The following is a 17,761-nucleotide window of genomic DNA, read 5'->3' on the forward strand; positions in this document are numbered from 1 at the left end:
AGTTTGGGGGCAATTTGTTACACAGCCATTGATAACTAATACAGAGAATGACCCACGAGGCCACCGGGAAACTCACGTGATGTACTCCTCACAGATCTTGCGGAAGTGATCACGCTCTGGGTCGCAGCGCAGGTCATCATAGAGTTTGTTGATGAGGATAGAGGCCAGCATGCGGGTGTTATCCGTCAGGGGCAGGCAGGAGGGCAGGTCTGGAACCTGCCCCACCACCTTCAGGATCTTCCTGAGGCCTGCAGGGCCAAGGGCAACAGCAAGTGTAAGTCCCCTGCTGGGCTCTGTCCTCACAAACATTGCCCTTCACACTCAGGTCTTATTACCAGTTACTCTCCAGCCTGCCTTTAGGGAGCACATGGCTTAACGGGAGTGAAGGGCATCGGAATGGGGCTGAGACCCAGGCTCTACACCTGACGCTGCCCCTACTTCAGCCATTGGCCTCCCGACTACGGGCCTCTACTTTCACATTTACAATATCAAGAATAATTGGCCCTGGCCGGTTTGGCTCAGTGGTTAGAGCGTTGGCCTGCGGTCCGGAGAGACCCAGGTTCGGTTCCCGCTAAGGGCACGTACCTTGGTTGCAGTTTGTCCCCGGCCCTGGTTGGGTTGTGCGGGTGGCAGCCACTCGATGTGTCCCTTCACATCGATGTTTCTCTCTCTCTCTCTTCCTCTCTCTCCCTCCCACTCTATCTGAACAAAAATGGAAAAATGTCCCCGGGTGAGGATAAAAAAAAAAAAGAATAATTGATCTCAGAGGACTCTATTAGTGCTAACATTCTATAGGTTGATGTATAACCTTCTTCAAACATTATTTTATCTTCTCTTTACTCCAGGCCTCAGTTCCTTTATTTGGAAATTGGGAATAATACTATCTCCCTCATTGAGTCTAAGGACTCAATGAAATAATCTACGGAAACCGCCTAGTACCAATCCACACACATCATTGTCAGTGAATAAATATTCATTGTTTATTTAGAATACCATATTTACTATTTATTGTTATTTTCTTCTGTGGAAGAATCTTCAGTGGCTTCCTATTACCCACCAGGCTAATTTAACCACCATATATGTGTTGAATAAATGAATGAACGAGTGAATAAGTAAGTGATCACCTTTTAGGTACTGAAATAAAAGAAACAATCTTGACCTCAAAAAAACTCACAATACAACAGGGAAGAAAGACATATTAAGATTACAATAAGGCGCAATAAGCACAGAGTGGTATCACCACAGATGGGGAGACTCGCTCCAACAAAGCAAGAATCGCAACTTATTTTCAGCACTTACTCCAAGAGCTTTATACATGTTGCCTCATTTAATCCTAACAATAACCCAACTGGCTTGGAATCATTATTCCCATCTTTCAAAGCAGAAAACCAGGACTTGAAGTCAGGTAGGTTGCCCAAGACCACGCAGCTGGCAAGTAACAGAGCGAGGACGCTTTCCCAGCACCGTCTGATTTCAAAGCCACGATGTTCACTGTGATGCTGCCTCCAGGACAACAGACAGCCTGGTTTCGGAGCCAGGTCTCAGAGGTGGCTGGGAGTTGGTCAGATCTTAGGTGGCACCGGGAAGCGGGAGGAGGAACTTTCAAGGTGAACGCTGGAAGGCATGCAATTCTGAGCGCTAAGAGGAAATCAACAGTGCTCGACAGCAAATGTTATGCTATGTGTATTTTACTACATATACAAAAGCACTGGCAGGACTGGAGAGGCATAGGAAGGGGCCTCATGAACCAACCCAAATCCCCCAGCCCACTTCTCAAAGACCCCCACCAAATGCACCTGCTCCACTTCCCACAACCTCCCCAATCTCATCTCCCACTGTTTCCTTTCCTCCCTGCCCTCGCCTTGAACATCTATCTCATTTATATTCTGCTAGAATACTGTGCACCTTTTGTCCATCTCTGCCCCTCCCTGAATCCCACAGCTCACTTCAGGCTTCACATCCTGATGGCTCCCTGCCAACTTCCCCAGCCCAGTCTGCAAAACATACAGCCTTCACATTGCAGCTTGTCATTAGTAACCAGGATTTTAAGTCCATATCATTTTTTCCCAAGTGCTATTCATTTGGATGCCTGGAATAAATAACCCACCTGACACCATAAACCGTGTGATTGGCCCTAGATCCTCGTGCAGAGAGAAGAGGTCTGCTGTTGCTGCTCAGCCTTTGCTACATAAGAGAAGACCAGAACTGGGGCAAAGGGTTGGGAGTGAGGCTTCAGTACTAGAGCAATCTGTTAACGTGCATTGTGCTGAGATCCGTGAAAACCAAATAAGGGGAGTGCAACATCGCAATGGAATGAATTTCAAGCTGGTAAAGCTGACTTGAATCTTTTAGAACAACGAATGGTCTAAATGTCAACAAACCTGTGAGAGAATTTTTCGTGGCAGATTCTAAAGCCACAGGTATGATTCCTGAACAATTAGAGAAGTTCATTAAGGAGAAGGTTAACACCCTGGAGCTAATAATGCAGCGACTATCTGCTAGAGCGTTGTCACTGGGCTTTATAAAATACCCACTTGATGCCCTTCCTCCCTTCTAGAAGGCCCATGAAGTAGTTTGCCAACCATGAAACTTCAGGAACGTGATCCTATGGTTGGTGGAGTCCTGTTTGTTCTTTAACACCCGCATTTGTTAGGAAACTCCACCCCGATGTTTTTGGGTGTGTTTGGACGTTTTCTGGGAATGATCAGGCCCTTAGTTCAGAGATGTGACCTACCCCTTCACCAGCCCACTGGTGGATCTTAATATACTAATGTTTTCTCCTGGCTTTTCAGTTGGGACTGAAGACTTCTCCCCGGACAAGAGCCACACCTCTTCCACTCTCTACTCAGTGCAAGGTACCCTGCTGCCCCCTGGAAGGGCTGAAGGGAGCCCCAGACCCATCCGCCTCCTCACCGTTATCTACCACATAGATGGTGCGTGAGTTGTCGTGAATAGAGAGGTCCTTCCTGGGGACGTTCTTATTGAGCAGGTTCAGGGCCTGATCCCTGCCCTGGCCAGACACCTTCTTACTGACCAGCATGTCGAGCAGGTGATTGGTGATCTGCTTCAGGTCCTTCTTGGTGTCTGAGGACGGAGAGAACAGAGTGAATAGAGAGCACTAGGGAGCCTCAAGTAATTAGGACCAGGAATGGACGAGGCTTCTAGAAGGACTCTGGAAATATCAAATCTACTGCTTCCTGGATATTGGAATTTCCCTGGAGAGTATAGTATTGTCCATCTCACCCCCAAAAAACAGAGAAATCCCTTGACCACACTTGGGGTTCCTCCAGCCACTCTGAGCACTGACCTCTATTGAACAACTCTGGTTCTTAGAAAGTTCTTCATTCCAGGTAATGATTGGCAGGGATTCAGGTATGCTTTGTGTAGTTTTTAATACACCGATGTAACAAAATATTTTCCAGAAAGGAAATTATATACTCCTTACAGACATCTTACTCCCCACAGATTCAGGAAGGCTGAGAGCTTGAATTCAAGCCTCTGTCTGGGATGCCTGGTCCTCCCGCCCACTGGGAACCTTAAAAGGCAAATGCCTTTTCCTGCTTTGCCTTGTTTGACCTCTCTAAGACTTGGAGACTTTTGTTCTAGGCTGGAGCCCAAAGTCAGGCAAACAGACAGGCGGGAAGGAAGGAAACCTCTCCAAACCATGTCATATAAATCAATGATGAGGAAATGAGGCTATCTAACTAGAGAAGGAAAGATATAAGTGGCCGTGATAGCTTGTTTTCAGATAAAGACATGTCATAAGGGTGAGATAACAGATAACAGTATTCTGTAAGGCTTCAGCGGGCAGATTTGGGACCAGAGGTGGGTAGATGCCACAGGGAGATAGATTTGAAATCAATTATAGAATTTTTTTTGCAGAGATAGCTAATGCCTCACTACTATGCAAGGAAGTTGTGGCCCCCAGCAAATCACACCTGTCATTATTCATGCTTTTGGGGGAGTCCCCTCCCACAATGGGTCTGGGCTGGTCATGTGACTTAGAGCACACCCAGAGGTTTAAAAATCACTTGCATATCAGGGTTTGTCCATTTAGAATCCAGCGGCCATGTTACATAGAAATCCAAGCTGCCCACTAGAGAGGCCACAAGGAGTGACACCAAGGTGCCCTGGCCAGCATCTCCAGTTCACCACCACCTGTACATAAGTGATGCCAATTTAGCCCCTCCAGTGATTCTAGTGCAGACAGGGAACATGACTTGCTGACCATTACAATAGTGAGTCAGAACCATATCAAGAATTCAGGACTCAAAAAAGTTAATATTATGCATCTACAAAGAGCTCTTATGAATCAATAAGAAAGCACTGATGTTCCAATAGCAAAAATAGGTAACAACATAAACAAACCATTTGAAGACAAAGACATCCAAATGGCTAATAAAGATGAAAAATGATGAATCTCACTAGTAATTTTTTTAAATGCACACCAGATCATTTTTACCTACTGACAAAGAGACTACCTTTAAGAATGATAGTATTCACACCCAGCCGGTGTGGCTCAGTGGTTGAGCATCGACGCACACACAAAGATGTTGCTGGTTCAATTCCCAGTCAGGGCACATGTCAAACCCCCAGTGAGGGCATGCAGGAGGCAGCCAATTGATATTCTCTCTCATCGATGTTTCTATCTCTCTCCTTCTCCCTTCCTCTCTCTCTAAAATCAATAAAGAAAATTTTTTTAAAAAAAAGAATGATAGTATTCACCCTCTGCCCACAGACCAGAGAATCGCGAGTTTGAGTCCAGTCAAGGGCATGTATCTCAGCTGCAGTTTGGTCTGGCCCTGGTTGGGGTCACTTAGGAAACAACCAATCGGTGTATCTCTCTCTCACATCCATGTTTCTCTCTCTCTCTCTCCCACTCTTGTCTAAAAATGAATGAAAAAATATCCTCAGGTGAGGAGTAAAAAAAAAAAAAAGAATGATAATATTCAAATCTGGTGAGAATGATTTGAGACTGAAACTCTGATCAACACTTGGGAAGAGTACAAATTGATGCACCCTCTCAGAAAAGAGTTTGAAAGTAAGATGGAGAAAGAACATTTGCTATGTGCGTAGGCTTTGACTTAGTATTCCCATTGCTCAGAATCTATTCCAAGAAAATAATCACAAATGCAAACATAGATTTATGTAAAGAATGGCTACTGAAATGTTTTACAGGCATGCAATTAGAAACAATCTAAATCTCCAATAATTCACAGCTGGTTGGTGAATTATGATACATCCATATAATGATATATAATCAAGTTTATTTTGAGTGGACCTGTTTCTGTGACCCTCCTAGACAGAGCAGAAACTTCTAAAACTGTCTAGGACCTGGATGTGCAGGAAGAAGCAAGAGACCATATGTGCATGTATATAGGAATGAAACAGATGTAAAATGAATAATTATTAAAGTCAAAAGGAATCCTTTTTAAGAATATTAAATGGGCCCTGGGCAGTGTGGCTCAGTTGGTTGAGCATCATCCCATACACCAAAAGGTCACTCACTGGTTTGATTCTCGGTCAGGGCACATGCCTAAGATTCGGGCTCAATCCCTGGTAGGTGGCGTGCAGGAGGCCGCTGATAGATATTTCGCTCTCATATTGATGTTTCTCTCTCTCTTTCTTCCTCTCCCTTCATCCCTCTCTAAAACATATTTTAAAACATATTTTAAACATATTTTTAAAAGAAGAATATTAAATGGTAAGCAATACTAACATAATACTCAGTAAAGAAAAAACACAAAACTATCCATAACAAAATTCAAATTTTGTTCAATAGATATAATATATATATATGGATGGATAGAAAACAGGTTATCTGGAAGGATAATTACAGAGTTTTCCTTCTTAGTTTTTTTTTCTTTATTGTTTAGAGAGAGAGGAAGGGAGAGAGAGAGAGAGAGAGATGGAAACATTGATGAGAGAGAACATCGACTGGCCACCTCCTGCATGCCCCTTTCTGGGGATTTGGCCCACAACCTGGGCACGTGCCCTGAGAGGGAATTGAACCTGCGAATGCTCAACTACTGAGCCACACTGGCCAGGTATTTTCTTTTCATCTTTACATATTTCTAAATTTTTTCAAATTTCTCCAAAAGCCTCTGTTACTTTTTTAAAACGTAGTAAAATATACATAAAATAAATATCATTTTAACCATTTTAAGTGTACAGTATAGTGGCATTAAGTACATTTCACATTGCTGTGCAACCATCAACACCATCCATCTCCAGAAATTTTTCGTCTTGTAAAACTGAAACTCTGTACCTGTTAAATAATTCCTCATTTCCTCCTACCCCATGCCTGGCAACTGCCATTCCACTTCCTGTTTCTATGAGCATACTTTTAGAAACTGCATATATGTGGACTCAAACCCGATTTGTTTTTTTGTGACTGGCTTTTTCACTTAGCATAATGTCCTCAAGGTTCATCCTTGTTGTATTAGTGTGTCAGAATGTCCTTCCTTTTTTAGGCTGAGTAAATATTCCACTGTATAACACACACTCACACCACATTTTGTTTATCCACTCATCCGCTGATGAGCTCTTGATTTGCTTCTATCTTTAAGTTATTGTACATAATGCTGCTGTGCATCGGTTACTTTTATAATCAGAAAATAAATATGAAAATAAAACCAGGCCACCTCCACATACAGGAAATTCCCAGTCTGAGGTGGTAACTGACTCTCCCTTGCCCCCTACCTCCCAGAACCAAAACTGAAGACTGTCTCCTACCTAGAACGAGGGCCTCCTCTTTCCCTTGATGCTCCCGCTTGTCCTCCCCAGACAGAGAGTCAATGATGGCCTGGAGCAGGTTGCAGACAGCCAGAGATACTTCCTCATTCTCCACCGCCATGAGGCTACAGATTCGGTCTATCCGGACTGAATGGAGAATCACGGTGGCCTGGACCCCAGCAAATCACAGTCAGCTGTGTGATCCTTCCTACCAGCCGCCATGCAGGTTAGGGAATTGGGATAGCCACCCCATGCAGTAGGGAAATAAGCCCAGGGAGCCAAAGCCTCCAGGCCCATGGTCTGGGAATGCCCTTGACACAAGCCACGCCCCTTTCCAGAGGTTTAGAGTCACTGGCCACACGGAGTCATTGAGCACTTGTCATGTGGCCAGTTCACATTGAAATGTGCTATAAGTATGAAAAATACACACTGGATTTTGAAGACTTAGTATGAAAAAGTGTAAACTATCATAGCCTTTGCATTCAGCTCTTCCTCACAGAGGACTTTCAATACTATCTTCACATAGACCCATTTCCAGCTCAGAGGAAAAACAGAGGAGCAATCTCTATTGGATCTGGGACCATACAACCAAATTTGGAGGGAACACTTTAAACTTTGTATCAGGATCCGTTTATGCCCAGCCTCACCCTGCCACATGTCACCCTTCAGGTCCTCAGGTGAGCAGCCATTTATGCCACGCACCCCACACCCAGGCTCTCACCCTAGCTCGGTGGCCACTGCACATGCCCGACAGGGTCCGCACAGCAGCCAGCACCAGCTCGGGCCTCTTAGTGTCCATAAGCTGCAGAAGCAGGGCCACTCCATTGTTCTGGAAGATCCTTTCAGCCCCTGCTTCTTCACGACCCAGTACAATGAGGTTGTTGGCAGCCTACAAGAGGGAAGAGAAAATGAGGGTCAGGAGGAAGGTTTGACTGCTGAGGCCTTGGTCACGGGCCAAATGCAGGGAGGGTCTAGTTCAAGAACTGGGTCTTCAAAACATCTTCATATTCTTTCGCCCTATAATCTTACTCCTGGAAACATAGCCCAAGAATATAATTCAAAAGAAAGACACAGTAATGGCCATAAATACCAACTTGATGAACTATATTGCAATCATTAAAGACATAAATAAAAAGACTGCCAAACAACTTGGAAACAAATAATGGTAAGCAGAATCAGAATTGTAGGTTCAGGAATGCAGACTGGTGCAGCCACTGTGGAAAACCCATGGTGTTTCCTCAAAAAGTTAAAAATTGAACTGCCATTTGATCCAGTGATCCCACTTCTAGGAATATACCCCAAGAAACCTGAAACACCAATCAGAAAGAATATATCTACCCCTATGTTCATAGCAGCACTATTTACAATAGCTAAGATCTGGAAACAATTCAAGTTTCCATCAGTAGATGAATGGATAAAAAAGCTGTGGTACATGTACACAATGGAATACTATGCAGCTATAAGAAAGAAAGATCTCTTATCCTTTGTGATGGCATGAAAGGACCTGGAGAGTGTTATGCTAAGAGAAACAAGCCAAGCAGAGAAAGACAAATATCACATGATCTCACTTATTTGTGGAATATAATGAACTGAACAAACTGCTGAACAAAATTAACCCAGAGACATAGAGGTGGGGTACAGACTGACAAGCCTCAGAGGAGAGGGGTTGGGGGAAGAAGAGATAAACCACAGAATTTAAATGCATGTAAGCATGACCAATGAACATAGACAACAAAGCTGGGGATGGGGTGGGGAGGGAAGTGGAGGAGGATGTCAATGGGGAAAAAATAAGAAATATTTGTAACAAAAACAAATTAATAAATAAATAAATTTAAAAAAAGAATTGTAGGTTCAACTTTGATTGCACTTATGTTAAAATAAAGCAGTGTATATCTATGCTTATGGGTAAGGATTTTTAAAAGGTGGAAAAGTGTTATATTAATTCAAGAGGCCAGCACTCACCTTCTCCAGCTTATCAGCATCACTGCTTTCGTCCAGGAGGATCTCAAACATCTTCTGCACCCTCGAGTCTGTGGAGAACTGCACATGGAGCTGAGGAAGGAGGAAGGAGTGGGGAAGGAAGCAGACAGAGGTTCATGTTTTAGTCAGCTCCACATGAAGTTCATCTCAGCAAACATTCAAGCACCTAGTCTGGGCCCCTGCACTGTCATTCATTCATTCATTCATCCATTCATCCATCCAACAATCATTTACTGAACAACTACTGCATGCCAGACACTGTTATAGGTGCTTAGATGCTAAGGATAGAATGGTGAACAAAATCAAGTCCTTGCCCCACAAAGCTTATGATCTAGTTATAAGTGTTATCCCATTTGGTCATTGCAAGTCTTGGAAGGCAAGGAATCATCACCCCAATTTTGGACTCTAGTAAACAGTTAGCTATTAGACATGGAAATATGGGCTACAGCAGAAATATACCTCCAGGATCAGCAACCTAAAGCAGTTTTTTTTTTTTTATCCTCACCCAAGGACATTTTTCCATTTTTTGTTCAGGTAGAGTGGGAGGGAGAGAGAGGAACAGAGAGAGAGATAGAGAGAAACATCAATGTGAAAGGGACACGTCGAGTGGCTGCCACCTGCATGAACAACCAGGGCCGGGGACAAACTGCAACCGAGGTACATGCCCTTAGTGGGAACCGAACCCGGTCTCGCGGGATTACAGGCTGATGCTCTAACCGCTGAGCCAAACCGGCCAGGGCAACCTGAAGCAGTTTTAAAGTAGCTCCTTAAGCAATTAAAACCATTTTGTTGACATGTGTCATCCCTCACAATCCCAACCCCAACCCCAACCCCAACGCTCTGAAGCTTTCATAAACTGACCAAATTGATCATCAACCCCCACCTCACCAGCTCCTTCTGTACCTCCCACTACTTTGTTGTGCTGGTCCACGTTCCTTCCTATGTCCGTCCTGGTCTTCAGGGAAGGGAGGGGTCTCTCTTTTTTTTTTTTATCCTCACCCGAGGATATTTTTTCCATTTTTTGTACAGATAGAGTGGGAGGGAGAGAGAGGAAGGGAGAGAGAGTGAGAAACATCGACTTGAAGGGACACATCGAGTGGCTGCCACCCACACGACCAACCAGGGCCGGGGACAAACTGCAACCGAAGTACATGCCCTTAGCGGGAACCGAACCCGGGTCTTTCCGGACCGCAGGCCGACGCTCTAACCGCTGAGCCAAACTGGCCAGGGCGGGAGGCGTCTCTCATGCAGTTCTTTGATCACTCCTCAGTATGCATTTCCTCAGCCCTGAGTTTACACTCTGGACAGTGGGTCCCCCAGAGGGGCCTACCATGAGGCTGCCCCAGGCACATAGGAGTTACTGAGTCTTGGAGCCAGGAGCTGAGTGATCAGTTTCCCTCCTGCTCCTCCAGAGGGGAAAATTGACACTCCAGAGAGTCCCCCAGAAAACTGGTAGCTAAGGCAGAACTAGGGTGCAGGACTCCTCACCTCTGATCCAAGTTCTCCCCCCTCCATTCCATTCCTCTAGAAAAGATTTCCTGTTCCTATTGGCTCTTGGCTCTACTCTATCTGCCACCAATACCTGGCCTCCATTCCTAGGTATCTCATGTTGCCTTTTATCCTCCTAGAAAAAGAGGAAGAGTTGCAGACAACCCTGGCCAGTTTGGCTCAGCCGTTAGAGCGTTGGCCTATGGACCAGAGAGTCCTGGGTTCGGTTCCCGCTAAGGGCACGAAACTCGGTTGCAGTTTGTCCCTGGCCCTGGTTGGGGTCGTGTGGGCAGCAGCCAGTCGATGTGTCTCTCTCATGTCGATGTTTCTCTCTCTCTCTCTCTTCCTCCTTCTCTCCCTCCCACTCTATCTGAAGATAAATGCAAAAATGTCCTTGGGTGAGGATAAAAAAAAAAAGAGTTGCAGAGTTGCACACATACTAAGTCGCAGTTAAATACAAAACAAAACACCAAAGCTCTGTCTGTAATGTAAAAGACCCATGTTCTAGCCTGGCTGGCTTGAACCCTTAAACAAGCATCACAGCATCTCTGATCACTCAGGAACAGGTGCAGCTGCTCAGATGTTCTGTGGTACTTGCCTGTGCCACGTGTTCACAAGGACTAGCCTTGCCCTGATGTCCTGCTTCTGTAACATGTCCCTGCCAGGAATGGGGGGAGGTGGCCAAGGCTCGTGGACAAGGGTCTGGCTCACCTTCTCCTGGATGCTAGTATTGAGCCTCCTCAGTGTCTCCTGGAAGTTCTGGTTCCGTGGCTCAAGGGTCGCACAGCGCTGCACATCCTTGAAGGCCTGGTCCAACTTCCCCAGGTGCTCCAGTGCCTGGCATCGCCGATACAGAGCCTTGACGTCCGAAGCGTTGATGTCGATGGCTGGTGAGGGCGACAGGCAGGTGCTTATGGGGCCCAGCTGCAGACCACCTTTCTTCCTCCCCTGCCATTGCCCCAATCTCTTCCTGTGAGATAACCTACCCATATGGACTATCTGGCCCAAAGCTCCCCTTTGTTAGTGAGAAAGTAAAAATCATAGTCTCGAGGTTGGAAGGGAGTTTAAGGGTCATCTTGCCCAACTCGATGCTGCAGAATCTGCTACATGATGATTCCTGCTAAACGTTCACCCAACTGGTCCTTGCATACCTCAAGCAGTGGGGAGCTTTCTCCTCCTCCAGGCAGCCATACAGCTCCATCATAAAGCCCTTCTCTTTTCCTACCTGAAATATGTCTCTCTATAACTTTGCCCTTTTATCCTACATCCAGCCCTGGAAAGTCTGAGATGAAATCCAATCTTTCTTCCTTGTGACAGCGTTTGCTTTTTCGAGATTTGAAGGCAGCTCTCCGTCCCAGCTGGGAGTTGCCTTCTCTGGGCTAAATATTGCCTCTTCCCTTGACTGCTCTTCACAGGATGCTTCCAGTCCCCTCTGCAGCTGCTCCCCCCCTTCTGAACGCATTCCAGGCTCTCTGCTTCTCCTAGAAGAATGGTAACCCGAGCAAACCCCAAACCAGACCTGCAGCCAAGACAATCTTCCCATTTTGATCACTTACGCCAATGTCGACTAATGTTTTTTTTTTGTTTTTTTTTTATGTTTATTTCTCCTACTGTCCGTGGAACAGGCTAGTGCCTCCCTCTTCCCCAAAAGAAGCCCAGCCCCTGTGGAGTGGACTGGGCTGATGGACCTAGTTTTGGGGATCCCCCAGGAGAAGATCCTAATTTACATCTAAGGGGTTGTGTGTCATTACCATGACAAAGATGTCCAGAAGCAATCTCTTAAGCAAAGAAACAGCTCCACCATCTCTAACGTGGGAGTCCCTTGGCAAAAATGTGACTTAGGGACTGATGGCACATATCAAGCCCATCCTAAGCCCCTGGGATGGCATTTACACAATCTGTAATTCCTTTGCGTGTCAAGCGCCTCTTACACCAAACAGAGATGCTGAGAGGGGTGAGGCAAGGGGGGGAGGCGGCTCACCTCTGGAGGCATCTGAAGCTGCCTGCCCATAGCTCTCCTGGGAAAGAGAAGGAGAAGGGGACCTGGTTAATGTGGGCCCAACGCAGACACAGCCTGAGATGGTCCCCATGGGAAAGGGGGCGCTCACTGGGAACTGTGAGCTGTCAGAGGCCCAGGGGAGGCCGCTGGCCTCGAGAGTCTTATCTGCAGTATGGGCATGACAGCAGCGGCCTCACCGGGCTGTTGCTAAGATGCCACAAAATAGCATGAAAAGCCCCCAGCTTGATGCCAGTTCCCGTTAGGCCGGTTCCCATCTGGAGGAATTTCTATCTCTCGGAGGAGTGGGTCAGGCAGTAGGTCTCGGAAAACAGTGAGAAGCACCCTTCCCCAGCCTGAGGGGTCCAGGCGAGGGGGCTGGGATGATGGGGATGGACGATGCCTGTCAGGATGAGAGGGGGCTGCCTCCACACCCCTGCATCCCAGCCCTGCCCCGACCGTTTTCAGGCCACAGGCTGCCCGGTTCCGGTAGAGCGTGGCCAGCAGGGCCTTATCCTTGGTCAGCTTCAGGGCCTGGCTGTAGCTCTTTGTCGCCGCCTTGTAGTCCTGGAGCTGGAAGTGCCGGTTCCCTTCCTCCTTCAGCTGCACAGCTTCTGCCTCCGCCATCTGTGGAGACAGGGCAGCTCGGTCTGGCCAGCACCCTCCAGTCCCAGGCTGGACTCCCGGCTTGAGGTCTGGAGGGTGAGGATTCTACCCAGAAGGGACCTACCCCCTGTACCCCCAAATCCATTACCCAGAACATCACAGCATTTGCTTGGAGCAGGGACTGAGTTGAGAGGGGTCTCAGAGTCCCTGTGCCTCCCACTCTGCCCCTCCCAGCTGGGCAGATGAAGCCACCACACCAAACCCTGAACTCTCATTGCAGACCTTCCAAGCCCTTGTCAGCCCTTCTCCCTCCCAGTCCAAGGGACATTCCGCCTGGCTCACTTTCTCACAAGGACAATGCTGCTGGTCTGTCCCGTGGCGCTGCTCCTCTGTCTCCGGTGTGAGCACCCAGCCAGTAGGCCTCAGTCTGCCCCTCCCAGACCCCACCCAGGAGACTTTATCGCCCCTGCCAGTGGCTCCCACACCATATTTGGCCACAGGGGCAGGTGCCCCTGGAGCCTGTCACTGATACTCAGGGCCCTCCCCCTCCCCAGACTGGACAGGCAGTACCACGTGGAGGTGCTGACTTACCTCCGCCACAGCACCCTGCTCAGGGGCAGTCCTGGGGGCTCAGGCACTTATACCCCACAGAGTGAGAGAAAAATCTAGAAAGTACGGGAGCCTCCCCAGATCTCCTTCCTAGGTACAGCTATAATGCCCCTTCTCCATGTCCATCCCAGATAAACAACCTCCTCTCCCTCCCCCAAACAGCTATTTTGGGAGCAGAGTGACAGCTGAGGGGCTGACAGACTTGCTCAGAGCAGCTGGCCAGGTCCCCGAGGAACTGGAGACTTCCAGAAATGCCCTTCTGGAGGGAGGAGGAGGAAAGTTCCTCCTTTCTTCCGCTTGTCCACACTTTTCTACCTCTCTGGCATTCACTTGTTGGAATGTCCTTGCTTTATAGAAAGACCAGCAGACTTGTCAACTCTCTGTCATGTAAGTGGGTTCTGAGGGAAGGGGGTGGAGGGAGGTAGAAGGGGGATAAATGGTGACGGAAGGAGACTTAACTTGGGATGGTCAACACACAATACAATATACAGATGACATATTGTAGAATTGTATACCTGAAACCTGTATAATTTTATTAACCAATGTCACTCCAATACATTCAATAAAAAAAATGTGAGATCTGGGTTTTTTTATTGTTGACACTATTACAGATGTCCCCCAATCCCCTCCACCCTTTGCCCTCCTTGGTTTTTTTTTTTTATCCTCACCCGAGGACATTTTTCCATTTTTTGTACAGATAGAGTGGGAGGGAGAGAGAGGAAGGGAGAGAGAGAGAGAAACATCGACGTGAAGGGACACATCGAGTGGCTGCCACCCGCACGACCAACCAGGGCCGGGGACAAACTGCAACCGAGGTACGTGCCCTTAGCGGGAACCGAACCCGGGTCTCTCTGGACCGCAGGCCGACGCTCTAACCGCTGAGCCAAACTGGCCAGGGCCCTCCTTGGGTTTTGCTTTGTTCTGCACATCTTCTGTTCCTCCACATTTGTGAGTGGATATATTTAGCCTCTCCTGTCTGGCTGGGAATTCTGAGTATGGGTTCTCTATATCCTCCACCAGACTGCAATCTTCTCCCATGAGCTGGGTCAGCCTTAAAGTTTCCAGAGACCAGGGACTGTACCCCCTATCTGACTGGGAACTCTCCTGGGACAAGCTGAGTCTCCCTCATCAGAAAGCGGTCTTCCTGAGATAAGAATTATGTATTCACCACTAGAGAGGGTCTTGGTGGGAGGAGCGGAGGATAGTGAAGAGATTGTTTCTCCCCATGTAACTGAGGGTTCCTGAGGCAAATTTATGAAGTTGCCCCCTTTGGACTCAGAACTCTCTCACCTTTCAATGTCTCCCAGTGTAGGCTGTGAGCTCCCTCTGGGAGGTGAGAACAGCATCTCATGTAGTTAGACTTCCCCGAGTGCAGTGCCTGGCAGAGTCAGGGCCCAGTGAGTGTTTCCTGAATGGATAAATAAATGAATGAATGGTGTTTTCATGCTGATGCTTTGCTTCATTTACCACTATTGTGCCTTTTTCCCCATGTATCTTCAAACTTACCTGACCCAGGCTGAGAAAGACATTAAAGAAAAATCATAAGTGGGTTACCCACACTAGATTTTGCTCCTGGCTCTGTGACCTTGAACACACAGCTATGACCTTGGACAGGTTCTACTGCTCTGCTGAACACAGGGCCCAACCCTGACGCATATTTGTCTGATGTATGTTTGTTGAGTAAATAAATAAAGTGGATGGATGGATGGATGGATGGATGGATGAATACCCTGAGCTCATTGTGTCCCAAACCCTGGGTTCCTTTGTGGGGCAAGTTCTATGTAGCAAGGAGGTAATATGATAAAGGATCCTGGCACAGAACTGTGGTTCTGTGACTTAAGGTCTAAAGAATCCTAGATTCAAATGCTGATTCAATAATTCATTCCACAAGCATTTCTTAAGCATCTACTATGAAACTGTGAATGATCATGAAAACAGAGAACACTTTTGAGGAAAAGGATTTGTATCTATTTTGTTCACTTAAATATTCCAAGTGCTTATAATAGTGTGTGGTATGTAGTAGGTGCTCAAAAACATTTGTTGAATAAATGGATGAAATAATTCTATATATCTGCAATTTTAAATATGAGGAGTACCTGGATGTTTTGAAAACATATAATGGGGAAGCATAACATTGTTTTAGAGAAGGTTTCCCTGAGTAAATGATTAAAGTAGTTAATATGTAGAGAGCTCCTAGAACAATGTCTGGTAGAGAGTAAGTGGTCAATATACTTGCTGAATGAATGAATGAATGAATATTTAAGGCAAGACCTGAAAAATGTGAAACTTCCTATATTAGTGTGCTGGGGCTGCCATAACAAAATACCACAGACTGAGTGTCTTAAACATCAGAAATTTATTTTTCACAATTCTGGAAGCCAGAAGTCTAAGATCAAGGTGTCATCATGGTTGGTTTCTGATGAGACTCCTCTTCGTGGCTTGTAGACAGCCAACTTCCCACTGTGTCTTTACCTGGCCTCTTCTCTGTATGAGTGAAAAGATGGAGAGCTCAGTGTCTCTTCCTCTTCTTATAAGGACACCATTCTATAGAATCAGGGTCCCATTCTTATGGCCTCCCTTAACCTTTATTACTTCCTCATAGACCCTATCTCCAAATAGTAACACTGAGGGTCAGGGCTTCAATATAGGAATGGGGGGAGGGTGTCAAAATTCAGTCTATAACAGTTCCAGACAGAAAACTGCATGTGCAAAAGCACTGATGCAGGAACGGTCATGCCTTGGAAGAACTAAGAAAAAGCCAGAAGGATTAGATCTTAGAGAGAAATGGCTGGAGAGGTAAGTAAGGCTGAATGGACTAATATCAGGAGTTTGAGTATTTTTCCTGCATGTAATAGGAGCCACTGTAGGGTTTTAGGTGGGGAGAAACCGACCCGGTTTTTGGTTTGAAATCATCACCCTGGTTGCAGTATGGAGAATGCATGGGAGCAGGAAAGGGTGGAAACAGGGAGGCAAGGGAAGAGGTAGTATAGGCAACCATGGTGACTCAGAGCAGTGTGGCAGTGAGGATGGGGAGAACAGATTCAAGACAGGTTAACTGGCAGAGCTGACAGCTTGAGAATGCCTGGATGTGAGAGGCTGGGGAGAGGAGAGCTGACAAGGAAAACCCCAGGTTTCTGGTGACAGCACTCATGTTCTTTGTGCTCTGCTTCAGTTCCTCGTCTATAATATGAGGAGAAAAGGGTTGTGAGGATTAAGAGTTATATGTTTAAAGCACTTAGACCCTGGCCAGATTGGCTCAGCGGTTAGAGTGTCGGCCCAAGGACTAGAGAGTCCAGGGTTCGGTTCCCGCTAAGGGCACGTATCTCTGTTGCAGTTCGTCCCTACCCAGGTTGGGGTCGTGCGGGTGGCAACCAGTCGATGTGTCTCTCTCACACATCGATGTTTCTCTCTCTCTCTTCCTTCCTTGGCAACCAGTCGATGACACATCGATGTTTCTCTCTCTCTCCCTTTCTCCTTTCTGCTCTATCTAAAAATAAAAATGCAAAAATGTCCTCTGGTGAGGATAAAAAACAATAATAATTAAAAATAAATAAATAAAGCACTTAGAACATTGCTTGACACATTGCTACCATTGTCATTATTATTATTATTATTGTTGTTGTTTTACAGTATTGAGAACTGTAGACATTTTCTGCTTTTGTATTCATCAATTACTAATTGATTTGATCATTTTATTTTATTTTATTTTATTTTATTTTATTTTATTTTATTTTATTTTATTTATCTTCAGATAGACCAGGAAGGAGGGGGGAGAGAGAGAAACATAGATGTGAGAGAGACCCATTGACTGGTTGCCACCTGCATGACCCCAATCGGGGCGGGGATGAACTGCAACCGAGGTCTGTGCCCTTAGCGGGAACCGAATCCAGGACTCTCTGGTCCATGGGCCAATGCTCTCACCACTGAGCCAAACTGGCCAGGGCTGATTTAACCCATTTTTAAAAGAATAATAAGGGGAAGGGGCTAGGGGGAGATTGAAGAGAGTAAAGGAGGTCAAATATATGGTGATGGAAGGAGACTAAACTGGGAGATGAGCACACAACTCAATATACAGATGGTGTATTATACTTGAAACTTATAAAATTTTATTAACCATTGTCACCCAATAAATTAATTTTTTTAAAGAGTGATTTATTTCTGAGTGGATAAAGTTATAGTGATTTTTATGTTATTCTTTTCTTATCCATATATTCTAATTTTTCTAAATAAACATGTATAATAAAAATACAATAAAAGTCACTTTTTAAAATAAAACCAAAGAATAATAATTTTTGTCCTCAACCCAATAGCATATGGCTTTGTAAGTCACTCCCTACCCCGACCGCC

At 46.0% G+C, this 17,761-nt stretch overlaps 1 protein-coding gene across 2 annotated transcripts in view; it reads right to left on the reverse strand.

Moving 5' to 3' along the window:
• Positions 1 to 13,215, reverse strand: part of UNC45B (unc-45 myosin chaperone B) — a 30,229-nt gene extending 17,014 nt beyond the window's left edge. The window contains exons 1-9 of one of the 2 annotated variants that reach the window (XM_036269612.1): positions 13,148 to 13,215; positions 12,659 to 12,826; positions 12,185 to 12,221; positions 10,915 to 11,090; positions 8,698 to 8,787; positions 7,457 to 7,624; positions 6,736 to 6,904; positions 2,914 to 3,084; positions 77 to 248 (exon numbers count right to left, since the gene is read on the reverse strand). In XM_036269612.1, the coding sequence (XP_036125505.1) occupies positions 77 to 248; positions 2,914 to 3,084; positions 6,736 to 6,904; positions 7,457 to 7,624; positions 8,698 to 8,787; positions 10,915 to 11,090; positions 12,185 to 12,221; positions 12,659 to 12,826 (1,151 nt within the window). In that variant the 5' untranslated portion in view covers positions 13,148 to 13,215. Of the gene's footprint in view, positions 1 to 76; positions 249 to 2,913; positions 3,085 to 6,735; positions 6,905 to 7,456; positions 7,625 to 8,697; positions 8,788 to 9,618; positions 9,655 to 10,914; positions 11,091 to 12,184; positions 12,222 to 12,658; positions 12,827 to 13,147 lie in introns of those variants that run through there. The other variant, XM_036269613.1, reaches the window with a different exon arrangement.
• Between the last annotated feature and the right edge of the window lie 4,546 nt (positions 13,216 to 17,761).

This window comes from Molossus molossus, unplaced genomic scaffold, assembly GCF_014108415.1.
Source record: "Molossus molossus isolate mMolMol1 unplaced genomic scaffold, mMolMol1.p scaffold_m16_p_19, whole genome shotgun sequence".
NCBI lineage: Eukaryota > Metazoa > Chordata > Mammalia > Chiroptera > Molossidae > Molossus > Molossus molossus.